Below are 14,481 nucleotides of genomic sequence, written 5' to 3' on the forward strand. Positions count from 1 at the left end.
GGCAGGCCCTTGAGGTGCTAAAATAGGAGATCAAGGAACGTAGAAAAATTCTTTTGCTCTCTCGGGGGGCCTGCCTTTCAAGCCAAATGCACCATCTCACTGTGAATGCCAAAGTGTATTAACTCTACCATTATTAATCCTTACTATAATTAACTCATTATTATTATTAGCTGACATTATTACTGTTAACTCTACTTTTTTTTTGCATTCCTTCTATAAATTCCAAATCTCATGATATTATAATTTATCCCCATTTCACGGATGAGGAGACCCAGGAGGCTTACGGAGATTGAGTAATCTTTCCCGAGTTGGACAGAGTGGAAGGGATACAGGCAGGACCGGAACCATTTACAACAGTCATTAATACCCACTCTCCCCGGGCACCTCCCCTCCCTCCACCAACCAACCCTCTATCCCTCCCATACGGGACCTCGCCCACCCCCACATCCCCAGCACGAGGGTGGCAGGGTGGTGAGCAAGCAAGAGGAGACGGGCAGCAGCAGGTGTTTATTGGAGAGCAAGGGTTTCAGCCCAGAACCAGCTACACAGATTCAGTCTTAGAGGGCAGAGGCCTGATTCCATAGGCGACACAGCACAGGGAGGCATCTGGGCACATGTGCATGTAGGTTTCATGCCTCGTACAGTAAGTTCGGCAGGCCCCTTGGCCTTTCCAGCACCGCTTGAATTCACTTCTCCCTATGCAGAGGAAGACCACAGGTTACAGAGCAGCCCATGGGTTGCAGGTTAGACCACTGTTCACAGATTTGACCATAGATCAAGGGTTAGGCCACAGGTCACAGATCAGACCACTGTCCACAAGTTAGGCCACAGGACCCAGGTGAGATCACAAGTCACCGTTTAGCTCTCTGGTCGTTGTGTTAGGTGACTGGTCATACGACATCCCACAGGTCATAACTGAGGCCACAGGACATGAACTCTAACCACAGGTTAGACTAGAGGCAACAGACCAGACCACTAGTCACGGATGAGACAACCAGTTACAAATGAGCCCACAGATTTCAGTCCAGGTTAGCCTACAGATCACAAGTTAGACCACTGGTTACAAGTTAGAAACTAATTTCTTGTCCAGGTTAACCCACACCCCAGGTACACTCTAAGCGCTTTTCATGACAATACTGTACAATTATGGTTGGTCTTATTATGATCCCTGTGATACAGGGTAAGGAAACTGAGGCACAGAAAGATTAACAACCTTGCCCAAGTTTAGAGAGTCATTAAGGAGCAGGGCCAAGATTCAAACCCAGGTAATAAGGCTCTAGAGTCTGCTTATAACCATAGCATAAACTGCCTCACACATATGGATCCATTTAATGTTAGTGGAGGAATTTCTACCCATGGGCTATGGAAAAGGTAGGGCTTTGGAGGAATGCGTCCTGTGCCCCCTCTAAGGTCCTCTAGGAGGCCTCAGGTTCCTCAGCTGTATAACTCCCTTTCAGGGGGGCAGTTATAGGGGATTTAATCATTTTAGCACAGTGCCTGGCACACAGTAAATACTCAATAAATGGAAAGGGAGATGGGAGATTATCAGAATGACAGCTTCTGGCGGGGGGGGGGGAGGGAAGGGGGGCAACCAGGACTCATTGGAGGCCAACCCTCTCATTTTATGGACCAAGAAAGGGACTCACCCAAATTTTCCCAGCCAGTAAGTGGTGGGTCTGGAACAGGAACCCGAGACCCTGACTCCCAGGTGAGGGCGGCTCCTGCAACTACTCTTGACACATCATCACATCTTGACCTTCCAGCGACCCTGAGACCCAGAGGTGCTCTTTCCTCCTACATGGTCTGTATTCCCCGCCACCCTTGCTCCACTTCTCTCCTGGTACCCCCCCACTCCAGCCACGCTGGCCCCCTCACTGCTCTCCAGACACCCCTGTCATTCTTCTGCCTCCTGCTGCTTGTAAAGATCTTCTTTATATTCTCACTGTAGTCAGATCTCCGCTCAAGCCGACCTTATATACAAAATCGTTAAAGGGGCGTCTGGGTGGCTCAGTCGGTTAAGTGTCCGACTTCGGCTCGGGTCATGATCTCGCGGTCTGTGAGTTCGAGCCCCGCGTCAGGCTCTGTGCTGACAGCTCAGAGCCTGGAGCCTGCTTCGGATTCTGTGTCTCCCTCTCTCTCTGCCCCTCCCCTGCCCTCTCGCTCTCTCTCTCTCTCTCAAAAATAAGTAAACATTAAAAAACAAATAAAGAAAAATAAATTGCTGAGGTTGGGTGATGATACACAGAGGGTTTTTACACTATCTTTTATTTGTGTTTGGCATTTTCTAAAATAAGGTTTCTTTTGAAAACTTACGTCATTACATTAGTCTCTATTTTTGCATACGTTTACATTTTTCCATAATAAAATGGTTTTATCGTTAACTCACCTTGTTTCTTGCGTTGGTCTCTCTACTTTCATGTAAATTTCAAGTTTTTCAAAAAACAAAAACAACCAACCACGCGGGGCCTCCCGTGACCCTCCCCATCAGCTCTCCCATCCTCCCCAACGTGCACACACCTCCCTAACCCCTTGTCCTGCTTCTATTCTGCTTAGCACTTACCACCGCCTGACACAGGATGTGTTTATTTGGTTCTTTTCTATCTAAAATTATCAGCCCCATGAAAGCAAGGACGTTTTTTTCCTCTCCCAGCGGTTGTCATAGTGCTGGGACACAATAAATGTTTTTCAAATACATATTTGTCGAGTGAGTCCCATTTTAAAGATTAGGAAACTGAGGTGCAGACTGATTTAGAAAGTTGCCCTAAGGTGCCCAGCAACTCAGTGGGGGGGGGCCAGAACTCAATCGCTGGTCTAGGCCTCCTCTGTCCCCCAGAATCTGGGAGGCTCTCCCTCATTTCTGTGCACACACACACACACACACACAGGTGATGTTACCTGGTGGCACATGACCCAGGACCAGGAGGGCCACAATCAGCAGAAGCAGCTGCGTCATGGCCACAGGGCTTCTGGGGAGGCCACCAAAGGAGCCAGGCTTACTGAGCCCTGCTGCCTGCGGCCCAGCCTTTATCAGGCTGCAGATCAAGGCAGGAGCGTGGGCAGCAGGAGACCTAAGTGGGAGGCCGGGGCTCTGTGGTCCTGAGAATATAACTGGATCTCAGCCAGCTATGTGGGAAACTGGTCAGCCATACCTGCCGGAGATTACTGAGCTCTGAAGCTACGGACAGGATTTCCTGAAGCGATGTCTGAGGTCAGAAACTAGACATCCTCTCCACCTGAGAGGGTGGGGAAAGGTGGGGCTTCAGAGAAACCTGGTTCAAGCCAGCGTCTCCCTCTAATCGCTGTGCTACCTTGGACAAATCATGTAACCTCTCTGAGCCTCAGGCGGTCGTCAAGGAAATGATGACAGGCCCCCCCGTGCAAGGCTAAATACACGGACATTTCCCTTCCTGATGCCAAGGAGAGGGGGCCAGAACTCACTAACCCATTCAAACAAGCATGTATTTAGACCACTTGGAAAATGGAAAGAGTAACAGTACTTACCTCACAGAGACGAATGGCTACCTAGCTCATTTAGAGGATTAAACAAAATAGTACAACAGTTCTCGAAGTGTGATACCCACACCAGCATACAGCAGCAGTACCTGGGGCTTGTTAGAAATGCAAATCCTTGGGGTACCTGGGTGGCTCAGTCGGTTGAGTGGCCAACTTCAGCTCAGGTCATGATCTCACACTCCAATGATCTCACACTCCATGAGTTCGAGCCCCGCGTCGGGCTCTGTGCTGACAGCTCAGAGCCTGGAGCCCGCTTCGGATTCTGTGTCTCCCTCTCTCTCTGCCCCTCCCCCGCTCACGCTCTGTCTCTCTCTGTCTCAAAAACAAATAAAAACATTTCTAAAAAAAAAAAAAAAGAAAAGAAATGCAAATCCTCACGCTCTGCCCAAACCTGCTGCATCAAAAGCTCTGGGTGCAGGTCCCAGCAAGCTGTGGTTTAACAAGCCTCCAAATGATTCTAATGCACAGCTAAAATTTGAGGACCACTGGGACCATATGTGCAAATAGCTTAGAACAGTGTCCTACCCGGGTATCTGAGTTGCCTCTTGAGAGAGGAATAGCAGAAACAGAATTCCAGGCAGAAGGAACAGAATGTACCTGAAAGAGTGGGGCATGGCCAGAGAAGGGTTCATTAGGAGGAGAGACTGGAAACGGCCCTGCAGAGGATAGGAGCCAGAGCACGAGGGGCCTTGAATGCCAAGCTCAGGCTGTAAGCGTTGTGTAACCTGTCCAGATATCACTGTGAAATAAAGAAACTGAAACCTCAAGAAAGGAGGTGTGTTGCTCAAGGCCGTACAGCAATTGAGCCACAGAGCTGGGACTGGAAACCAAGTTGCCTCACTCCCAGACAATGTGCGACATGACATCAGTCACAGCCCATCTTGTAGGTAGGAAAAGGGACTCTCAGAAGGCCAGAGCACAGAGCACAGACATGAGGGGGCTCAGCGTCTGCCCAGAGCCCTGCGGGGCTGAGCTAATCTACAGGCTGCTGTGGGAGTTGCCCTGAGCTGGACACCTGGACCCCCTCAGCCATGACAATGAGCTCCACCCACAAGTACAGCCTGGTCTGCATGGCCCCACACACAAACCTGCCCTCCCCAGTCCCTCATGATCTCAAAGGAAGCACCCTGCCCAAAGAGCCTGGATCCTAGCCCCCTGGATGGCCCAAATCACCAGTTCCCTATAGCCAACAGCTCTACTCTACCAGCATCACAGTGTCTCTCTCCTTCAAGTGCTTAGGAAGATTTTTTTTTTTTTTTCTAAGCGACGGCGGTGAAAGAAAGGGACAGTGGGTTGCGAGGCAGAAACCTGAGTCCCGGGGCCAGGTAAGCTTCAGTTAAATATCCTTTCAGTGTTGTGTCGGGATTAAATGAGCTAATAATCTAGGCAAAGTGCTCAAATCATACTAGCCACAGCCCAAATGCTCAGTAAATATTCATCAAAGAGGGGGCAGCCATTCTTCCAGACACGGGACAGACCCCTGCATAAAGAGTGCTTAACCCAGAATTTGGTGAATGAATGAATGGGATGCCAAAATCAGGTATCAGAAGTCTTCAGCGCAGACCTAAGCTCCCTCTTCCCCTGGACCCACCTCCAAAATTCATTCACCATCCAGAGGAGAGTTTCTCAAAGTGGGGGCCCATGAACTCAGCACAAAGGTCACTTTGGGCATTTGTTTGAAATGCAGATTCCCAAACCCCTCTCCCAGAACCGCTGAATCCGCCTCTCTTGGAGGGTGGGCCCTGGGAATCAACATTCAACCAGTTCCGCAGGTGGTTTCTGCCGGGGCGAAATAAAGTTGGTGCACCCGGTTGCTGGCGTGAATGCAGAAGAGGATCCAGACCCAGGAATTCAGAAACCCCATCTTTCCTCTCTCGCTGCCCAACCCCCCAACCCTGACACCGCCACTACCACCCCAGGCGAAGGACTTGGGGCAGTGGGTCAACTGAGCTCGGTGAAAAGTCGTTCCGCGACCGAGGCCTCGGGGCGGGGACCCCGGGGCTGCCCTGATGGGGCGGGGCTGGACGGGGCGGGGTCTCGGCTCCTCCCCCGGCCCGGGCGGCGGGGCGGGACTGGCCCGAGGGGCTGCGCGCCGAGGCGGTGGTGCAGCCTGGAGCACCCGGCAGCCGCGGCGGCCGGGGACCCTGGACCCCTCCTCAAGCGAGGTAAACGCCCGCGCAGCCCGCCGCCAACTTAGTCAAGTTGGAGCGGAGTTCGCCAGGCGCCTGCACGGGGGGCTCTGCGGCGCAGGCAGGGGCGAGGGAGGCCTCGAACCCGCGTCCCCGGGGTGAGGGTCCTCCGACCTGGGGCCCGGAGGGTTGGATAGCCTCGGACAAGGAACCCTCCCGGGATCAGGGGACTTACATCCAGGACCCTGGGCGGGGGAGGCCTGGACTCAGACCCCGGGAATGGCACATGCGCCCCAGGGCCCTGGAGGTCTCCTCCCCGCCCCCTGCCAGGACCCTGTCCTGTCACCAAACCTGGGGCCCGGCTGCCTCGCAACCCCTGCCCCCCAGCAGCCGCTGGAGGCTGTCGCGCCAGCATCTCCTGAATTTTTCACGTAGGGGGCGGGCCGGACACGCCGTTCCCATGGCACCAGGGCTCTCGAGTTACAGCCCAGGGAACCCCCAGATTCCCATCGCCCTTCGGAATACCAACCCACCCCGTGCTGCCTCTTAGCCCTCAGCGGAAGTGAACCCCCCAGGGGCCCTCAACCCTCCTCCGTATCCCCCAACCCCGATCTGAACCTTGGGGAAGTGAGCTGTGGGGTAGGGGAGGGCCGGGGCAATTCAGGTGCCTTTCAGAACGTAGGTCCCATGTTCCGAATGGGAGGGACACGTCTGTGGACAGGGTGTGTGCATGCTTGTATGGATCCCACCTCCCTGCTCCCCCTCTGCCTGTCTCTGCCTGTGTGTCCTGGGGTATTCGGTCATCCTCAAGGCATAGGAAGTGACCTCTGGGTGTGCATGTGTGTGCTCACAGCCTGCACGCTCACCCCTCCCAGCCCGCTCTAGGCTTACTCTGGCCCTGAAGCCAGGAAGCCCCCACCCCAAAGAGCTGAGGTGCCTCCTCCTGTCATTTGAACAGGAGAAGGTTTGGGAGGAAGTCATCTCAGAAGCTCATCTGGACCCTGCAGAAGGGGGTGACAGCACCTGGCTCACTGCCCATTCCTGCTTCTTGCTCACAGAGGGAAGGAAGGAAGGAAGGAAGGAAGGAAGGAAGGAAGGAAGGAGCAAAGCCCCTCCCACCCAAGGATGACACTAAACACCCAGCAAGAAGCAAAGACCCCCCTGCGTCGGCGAGCCAGCACTCCACTGCCCTTGTCCGCCCGGGGCCACCAACCTGGCCTCCTGTGTACAGCACCTTCCACAAAATCCCAGCATCCCCGGCTGGGCCAGTCAGCCTCCCTCAATCCTCCCCCCCGGCAACCTTCACCTGCCCCCAATGGTTGGTCCTCTGAATCCAGCGACTCTGAAGGCTCCTGGGAGGCCCTCTACCGCGTGGTACTGCTTGGAGATCCTGGCGTAGGGAAGACCAGCCTGGCCAGCCTCTTTGCAGGGAAGCAAGAGCGAGACCTCCATGAACAGCTTGGAGGTAGGGACTCTGTGGGCTGGGCTGGGTTGTGGCCACAGGAGTAAAAGCCCTGTAGTCAGGGGCACAAGGCTGCCAAGAACAGTTGTGCAACTCACACACTGCTCAACTCTAAAGGGCATCATTCACATAGACTGTGAAGTGAATGATGCCCCCTGACAGTTGTGCAGGGCACAGCCCACACAATGGTCTAGAGGAGGGAAATTTGTTGAATTGTGAGAATTTTGCCAGTTTCTCAGGGATGATTAATTTCCATGTCATAAGGGAAGCAATTCTGAGCTCCGTGAGTCTCAAAGGGAAAGAAATAAGTAGGCTTCCAGCCAGCTCAGAAACTCCCAGCCCCAACTTCCACCTCTCAGATCCTCCTACCTCCACAGACAACCATCCACGCCCACCATGACCAGCAGCAAAATTAAGATCTTGACCCACATGGAGACTTCCCAGGTTCCCTTATCCTCAAGTGATGCAGTGAGCAGAGAGAGCCAGGGGCCCCAGGATGAGGGGAGAAGGGACAGGACAGAGGAAATGAAGAGGGGTCCTTACAGGACTAGCTGAGAGTCCACAGGATGAGTGGAGAGGGAGGTTGGTTAAAAGCAAAGAGAAAGTGGGGACACTCTGGCCAGGCCCCTTCTCTAGCCTTGACCCCTCTGAGTGTGAGAACCCATATGAGGCATGTACATACGTGTACCTGTAGGCGTGACCAATGTGGAGATTGAGGCCCAAAGAGGGTTCATACGACCTGCCTGAAGCATGCACTAAGCCAGGGACAGAACAGGAATGAGAGAATTCCCAGCCAACTTTAACCCCACCATCCCACACGCATCAACCAACAACCAACCAAAGTAGCAAAAGTTTTTTCAGCACCTACTATGTGTCAGCTATCTTGCTGGCAGCTGGGGAGACATGGGCTCCTCATGGAGCTTCCTGACCTGTCAGGAGAGACAAGACATCAAGCAAGTGCGGGAGCACTTCCAACACAAGTGGAGGGGGCGCTGTGATCAGAAAGGGGACTAGGGGAGGCCACACCCTCCCCAGGCCTGCTCCTCCTCCCTGAGATCTGGCTCTTCCCTTGGTTGCAGAAGATGTGTACGAGAGGACCCTCACGGTGGATGGAGAGGATACCACGCTGGTGGTCATGGACACCTGGGAGGCTGAGAAACGGGTATGGCACAGCAGGCAGGACTTGGGGGGGGGGGGGGGAGGAGGTGCTGAGCCTAGGACCAGACCCCTGTCCCCTCCTCGGACACTACACAACAGGGACATGGCAGAGGCCATCCTCGGCAACCCCCAAGGCCAACAACTCCCAAGCAGCCTTTGGAACCAAAGACTGAAGAACCTCGTGACCGTGAGTCCTTTCTCACTCCATTGATGCCCTCTACAGCCGTCCCAGGATGTGCTTCTCCCCCTGCCGCCCCCCACCTTGTCCTCAGGACCCTCATCCCACACACTACCCCCCACACACTGTGCAGAAGGAGGAACACTGCATTTAGCACCAAAATGTCTGAGGGTAAACGACCCCCTTTCTCTTGTGTGGCTTTGTGCAGGTGACTCACCAGTCACCCTGAGCTTCAGTTTTCTCAACTGATAGATGGGTTGATCGTTCCTGCCTTCCTTACCAGCTGGTTTTTTTAAGTTCTTATGCAATTTCACAGTGGTGAGCAAGCGGTGTGCAGCATGAGACAATGCTGAAAATAGGTGAAGAGATGTAAATAACGATCCTTCTAATGACTCGTAACTTGGTAGCTAGTAAAGAAAGAAGCCAAGGGAAGTCCTTCCCTACCCCCTTCCAGAGCGGGAAGAAAGCAGACAGGGATATGTCCCTGTTATGCTTGTCTCACCTTGTCGGAGTTTTCTTTTTTCTTGCTATACAGATAATACATGCTCACTGTAGAACTTTGAAGAAATACAACCAGAGAGAAGGATGTAAACATCACCGGGAGCCTATCTCAGTAAGGGGTAGGCCCCGCCCCTAACATGCAGAGAGGCCTCGCCCATGGGGTGGGGCTTAGGAGGGTTGGGTGATTGGCCAGAATGGCTGACAGCCCTAGCGATAGGCAGAAAGGATGGGGACAAAGGAGCTAAGTGGCCAATTCTTTTCCGGCAGAATAAAAGAACACCCAAGTCCAAATGAGCGTGATGAGGATGATGACAGTCTTCCTAACTGCAGCTGGCATTTATGCAGCTGGGTGGAAGCCCACCCTTTTCCCAAGTGTCAGCCCCTGTGCTAAGCTCTGTATATATATTATGATGTTCAGGCAAAGCAAAATCTGTGAGTGAGTATTCTGATTCCCATTCTACTGATGAGTAAACCAAAGCTCAGAGAGGTTCAGTAATGGGTCCAAAGTTGTCAGAGAGCAAGTGGAATTCAAACCCAGATCTATAAGACTCTGATCCTGTATTCTTTTTTTTTTAAGTTTTTTTTTGTTTGTTTGTTTTTGTTTTTGTTTTTTTTTTGAGAGAGAGAGAGAGAGTGAGAGAGCAGGGGAGGGGTGGAGAGAGAGAGAATCCCAAGCAGGCTCCGTGCTGTCAGCGCAGAGCCCAATGTGGGGCTCCAACTCACGAACTGTGAGATCATGACCCGAACCAAAATCAAGATTCAGCTGCTTAACCAACTGAGCCACTCAGGTGCCCTCCGAGTCTGTACTCTTCTGCACGAGGACTGTCCCTCTCCATCGCCACTGGGAACACCACCTTCTGAGCCTTCAGCTGGGGTTTCACCCCTTTACCCATTCATTAAAAAACACTAGCGGGATATGTATCACGGGGCCAGGACACTGGAGACCCAGCAGCGTATAAGATAGATGCGTCCCCTGGCCTTATGGAGCTCACAGGCTGGTGAGAGAGGGGCTACTTTTGAATGCAGTTGAAAATCCTATGGGGCAGAGTCCAGTGAATTAAGAAAAGGGATCAGCCTGGAAGTCCCATTTGGGAGGCAGGCGGGGGGAGGAGTACTAGAACTGGAATTCTGTGCCCAGCTGGCTGGCTGTATGGCCTTGAGAACGTTTTCTCTCTCCTCTGGCCCTTGGTTTTCCTACAAGTAAAATGGGGAAACTGGTTCAGTTTGAACCAGTTGGTGACGGTGGAGGGTCGAGGCAATTTCCAAAAAGGGTCCACAGTAGCAGTGTCATTGGATTGAGTATTTATTTACTTATTTATTGGGGGGGGGGGGGAGGGAAGGAGGGAGGGAATCTTAAGCAGGCTCCTTGCTGTCAGTCTAGCAAGACCGAGCCCTCCTCAGAAACCAGACACAAGAGCTGAACCCTTCTCAGCAGGAAGAGAAACCAAACAAATCTTTGGTCTCCAGTATCCAGCCCACACTAGGAATCCAGGAATGAGAAAATATAGTCAGGTGGGTTCACTAGCCCAATTTTGCAAAGAGAAACTGGGGCTCAGGCAGGGTTGGTGGTTTGCCCACGGCGACGATACAGAGAACAACGGCAGAATTTGTTCCTCAAACCTGTCTAGATTGTAAGCCTCAGCCCCGGTCCACCCATCAGACCATCCCAGCCCCACCTTTCGCAGCGACGCCCCTCTGGCGGAGAGGTAGGTACCTTACGGTTTGAGGACAGGCCAGGGGTCCCTCTGTTGCAGGATGAAAGCTGGAGCCAGGATTCATGCCTGCAGGTGGGCAGCGCCTATGTCATCGTGTATTCCATCGCAGACAGAGGCAGCTTCGAGAGTGCCTCTGAGCTCCGCATTCAGCTGCGGCGCACGCATCAGGCCGACCATGTGCCCATCATCCTGGTGGGCAACAAGGCTGACCTGGCACGCTGCCGGGAAGTCTCCGTGGAAGGTGAGCCATCTACTCCACCCTCCTCCTCCAGCTTTCTCTCTGCCGCTAACCCTAACCCCGGCCCCATCCTGCATCTACTTGCCTCAGCCTGAAAGCTAGGAACTGTTCTCGCCTCCTCTCTCACTTCCGGAAACCAGTCCCCCAAATCCTGTGAGGCCCACCTCCCTTAACCCCACGTTCCCTTCCCCCCGTGCCCACAACCTCTGCCCCATCCTGGCATCTCCACCTTAGTCTGGACCAGCCACCCTACTTCTCTCTCCCCGTTCAGTCAGTTCTCCTCGCCAGCTGCCAGAGTTTTCCAAAACCAGATCTGAGCTTGTCACTACTTTGCGTAAAAATTCCCCCTTTGGCTCCCCCATGCCCTTAATCAGAGACACTTTATCCACCGGACAGGATAGGTCCACTGCCTACAATCTTTTCAGGGGCTTATACCTGAGACCTGAAACAAATATGAGCTCCAAAACAAATACAGTGAGAAATTTGTAAATTCCAATTTCACAAAGCTTTAATCATCTACAAAACTTCATATTGTGACAGCCAACAACTGCAAACCAAAACGCTTAGTTATATATAAGTTGTATTTAAAGTGGGATGGGGAATTAATTTCAATACATGTGATAACATGTGGGACCCATAAAGATCTCAAAATGGCCTTCCTCACAGGGCAAAATCTAAAAAATATGGAAACTGAGAGCCAGAGAAGGTAAGCCAGCTCCACGGGGTCACCAGCCACTGCGGGCTAGAACCCAGGCCCCTGTCTCCCAGCCCAGTGGCTTCCTGGAGATGGAAGACGATATATGCCTTGTGAGCAAACATCCCCAAATTCCGCAGCAAAACCCCCAGGCGATTTTGTGAAAATGCTGTCTCATCTCAAACCTCCCAAATCAGATTCTTGGCTGGTGGTTTCAGGAATCTGCATTTTAACAAGCTCCCCCAGGTAATTCTAATGCACAGCTTAGACCCTTTACCTGGCATTCAAGACCCTTCCCAGCCTCGCTTTGCATCAGTATCAGTCACTAGCCTGTGCACTAACTCCTCAGAGCCGGGTCTCGTTGTCCTCGGAATCCCCTGGCACCCAACGCAAGTTAGGGCACAAAGAAAAAAGTGACTCAGCTTGAGACTCAACGCACCTCTTCCTACCTTTATGTCCCCCTCCACCCGGCCCGTCTGACCCCGCCCCTCAGAGGGCCGCGCCTGCGCGGTGGTGTTCGACTGCAAGTTCATCGAGACGTCGGCCACGCTGCAGCACAACGTGGCCGAGCTCTTCGAGGGCGTGGTGCGCCAACTGCGCTTGCGCCGCCGGGACAGCTCGGCCCCGGTGCCACCCGCGCCCCGACGGCGCGCCAGCCTGGGTCAGCGGGCTCGTCGCTTCCTGGCACGGCTGACAGCCCGCAGCGCCCGCCGGGCACTCAAGGCCCGCTCGAAGTCTTGCCACAACCTGGCGGTGCTCTGAGGCCGCCCTGCCTCCTGGGGGTGGCGGAACACTGGGCTGCATTCTGAGCTCCACCGATGCCACCGAGGGTCCTCGACGCAGTTGCCTGGACTCGGAACAGTGGGCTGTGCCTGTCCGCTGCCCCGAGGGCCGCAGCATCTCCCAGAGCTGCAGCTTCAGGGACCCCCTCCGCTCCAGGAAGGGGTGGACAGACTATGGGACCGAAGCCTCAAGTTGGGCACAGAGTAGGGTTTTGGTTTTGTTTTTTTACGCGGTGCGTGTCTTTTTGTAAAAATCTTCCTTGTCCCTTGGCTCTGGCCAACTCACAATAAACCAGACCAGAAGGATGTCCTGTCTGCATGCCCAGACCCCTTCTTTTGGAATCTTCCAGGCATCTCCACCTCCCACTCTCCCACTCTACACTGGTTGCAGATTGGGTTAGTCTGCTGACTTGGGTCAAGGTCAGTCAGTCAAATCATTGGATCAATTGTGTGTTCAGGCCCTTCTCCCCTTCTCCGAACCACTGGGCATGGCCCCTGTGCGGCACCCCTCGCGCCCCCTCCCCCATCTTCGAGGGAGACCCCGTGGAGCATAAACAACCACAGTTCAGTGTGCTGACCTCCTATTTTCTCATAAACCCATTTTTTAGATTGTAGATTCATAAAATCTTATCTGGAAGGGATCTCAGCATTCATCCTCACGATGTAATAGCTATCGTTTGCTAGGAGCTGTGTTCTAAGCTGTCACAACTAGGAATTGATCTTCACAAACCCTGTTTACTAATTAGGAAAATAGACCAATAGACGGTGAAGGTCCGCGGTCAAGATCATTTAGCTACTATAAGTGAACTTGTCAAAATTCCAATCCAGGCTTGTCAGGCTAGGGTTTGTGCCCTTTTCTGCAGTCCTCTTGGAGAATGTGACAAAGAGCTATAGAGTCCTGGGGAAGGGGACTTTCAAACACAAGTTTGCATATGACTTAACCTGGAGGGGGATCCTTGCCTCCATGAAACCCATCCATTAATCCCCAGGATTAGTTCAACTCATTCATTTTTCTGAGTGTGGGAACTGAAGTCCAGAGAGAGGAAGTGAGCATCCCAGCGTCACCCAGCTAGGGAGGGTGAGGACTGGACCCCAGGACCCAGCCTCCTCTCATGTCTGCGCAGGAAGTAGGAGGTAGTGAGGCATCCAGCCTGGCTGGGGCTGTGGGGCTGAGGCTGGACCTTAGGGGTCAGGTCAGGAGTTTCCAGCCGAAGGGGAAAGGGGTGTCACTACTTTGAGAGGAGAACAAGATGCAAGTGGTTGGGACCATAATGTCCCTGACGCCTGACACCCCTGCCCCCAACCAGCTGCCCGCCCAGATGCCTTGGCCACCAGGAACACGGTGCCAAAGAAGGCTGGAGCTTGGGGCAGATGAGCCCCATATCCTCCGTCTTCAAGCCCCCAGTCTTGCCAGCAGGGCACTGATGGCACTCATTTCCTCATCCTAACTCCAGCTCGGGTTAAGGGAGGAGGAGGGGGGTCTTCCCCCACCCCAAGCTGTCTCTGGCCTGCGGTTGTGGGGGAGGGGCTCCAGTTGTGGAAAGTTGGCAGAGGCAGCCGGCAGCAGCCGGAGAGTGGAAAAAATGATATCAAACCCGGAAAAATGCAGGCCGGATGGAGGGCCTGAGTCGGCCCTGGGAGGTGAGAGGGAGGGAGGGAGGGAGGGGGCCCCACAGGCTGAGAAAGGAAGAGGGGCCAGGGGGAGAGCACAGGAGCTGGTTTTGAGAACACTGAAGGTAATCGCTGTCATTTCTTCCTTTCTTCATCCACAAATATTTATTGAGGGCCTACTAAGTGCGGGGCACAGTGCCAGGCTCTGGGGAGGTAGAGGCAAACCGAAGCAGTAGGATGCTGCTCCCTGGAGCCCCCGTCTGGTGGGGAAAGCAAACTAGAACACAAGTAAGTGAATAAAATGGTTACAAACAGATAAGGGACTAATGAGGGTGTTCGTGGAAGGCCCTGAGGATAATCCAGTGCAATCCTGCCAATTTACAGATGGGGAAACTGAGAACCGGAGAGAGGGGGCGGGCTTACCCCAGGCTACTCAGAGTGTGGAAGAAGTCATTGAGACCAGGATTAGGGATGGAAGGGGAGGAAAGGAAGGGAGGGAG

The 14,481-nt window shown here is 53.4% G+C and overlaps 2 protein-coding genes across 4 annotated transcripts; one reads left to right on the forward strand and one right to left on the reverse strand.

Moving 5' to 3' along the window:
* Window positions 1-488: 488 nt before the first annotated feature.
* DEFB124 (defensin beta 124) lies at window positions 489-5,376 on the reverse strand. The gene is made up of 2 exons (XM_058685257.1): window positions 2,896-5,376; window positions 489-696 (listed from the first exon to the last, which is right to left on the reverse strand). The coding sequence occupies exons 1-2, from the start codon at window positions 2,951-2,953 to the stop codon at window positions 542-544; spliced, it is 213 nt and encodes a 70-aa protein (XP_058541240.1). The 5' UTR covers window positions 2,954-5,376; the 3' UTR covers window positions 489-541.
* Window positions 5,377-5,549: 173 nt separating this feature from the next.
* Window positions 5,550-12,685, forward strand: REM1 (RRAD and GEM like GTPase 1). 3 transcript variants are annotated; one of them, XM_058685236.1, is made up of 6 exons: window positions 5,550-5,678; window positions 6,701-7,107; window positions 8,184-8,266; window positions 8,976-9,053; window positions 10,696-10,897; window positions 11,561-12,075. In XM_058685236.1, exons 2-6 carry the CDS (start codon window positions 6,768-6,770, stop codon window positions 11,602-11,604), a joined length of 747 nt encoding a protein of 248 aa, XP_058541219.1. In that variant the 5' UTR covers window positions 5,550-5,678; window positions 6,701-6,767; the 3' UTR covers window positions 11,605-12,075. The 3 variants fall into 3 exon arrangements, with proteins under 3 accessions (XP_058541219.1, XP_058541217.1, XP_058541218.1); XM_058685234.1 differs by lacking the exon at window positions 11,561-12,075 and adding an exon at window positions 12,082-12,685 and having other exon boundaries at window positions 5,551-5,678; XM_058685235.1 differs by lacking the exons at window positions 8,976-9,053; window positions 11,561-12,075 and adding an exon at window positions 12,082-12,685 and having other exon boundaries at window positions 5,551-5,678.
* The last annotated feature ends 1,796 nt before the right edge of the window (window positions 12,686-14,481 follow it).

The sequence above is a fragment of the Neofelis nebulosa genome, chromosome 9 (genome assembly GCF_028018385.1).
Source record: "Neofelis nebulosa isolate mNeoNeb1 chromosome 9, mNeoNeb1.pri, whole genome shotgun sequence".
NCBI lineage: Eukaryota > Metazoa > Chordata > Mammalia > Carnivora > Felidae > Neofelis > Neofelis nebulosa.

Coding starts and splice junctions, on each gene's coding strand:
- DEFB124 (XM_058685257.1), bottom strand. CDS start 2,953: ATGACGCAGCTGCTTCTGCTGATTGTGGCCCTCCTGGTCCTGGGTCAT. Junction 697..2,895: donor CCTGGGTCATGTGCCACCAG/GTAACATCACCT, acceptor TCCTCTGCATAG/GGAGAAGTGAATTCAAGCGG.
- REM1 (XM_058685234.1), top strand. CDS start 6,768: ATGACACTAAACACCCAGCAAGAAGCAAAGACCCCCCTGCGTCGGCGA. Junction 7,108..8,183: donor CCTCCATGAACAGCTTGGAG/GTAGGGACTCTG, acceptor CCTTGGTTGCAG/AAGATGTGTACGAGAGGACC. Junction 9,054..10,695: donor ATCACCGGGAGCCTATCTCA/GTAAGGGGTAGG, acceptor CCTCTGTTGCAG/GATGAAAGCTGGAGCCAGGA.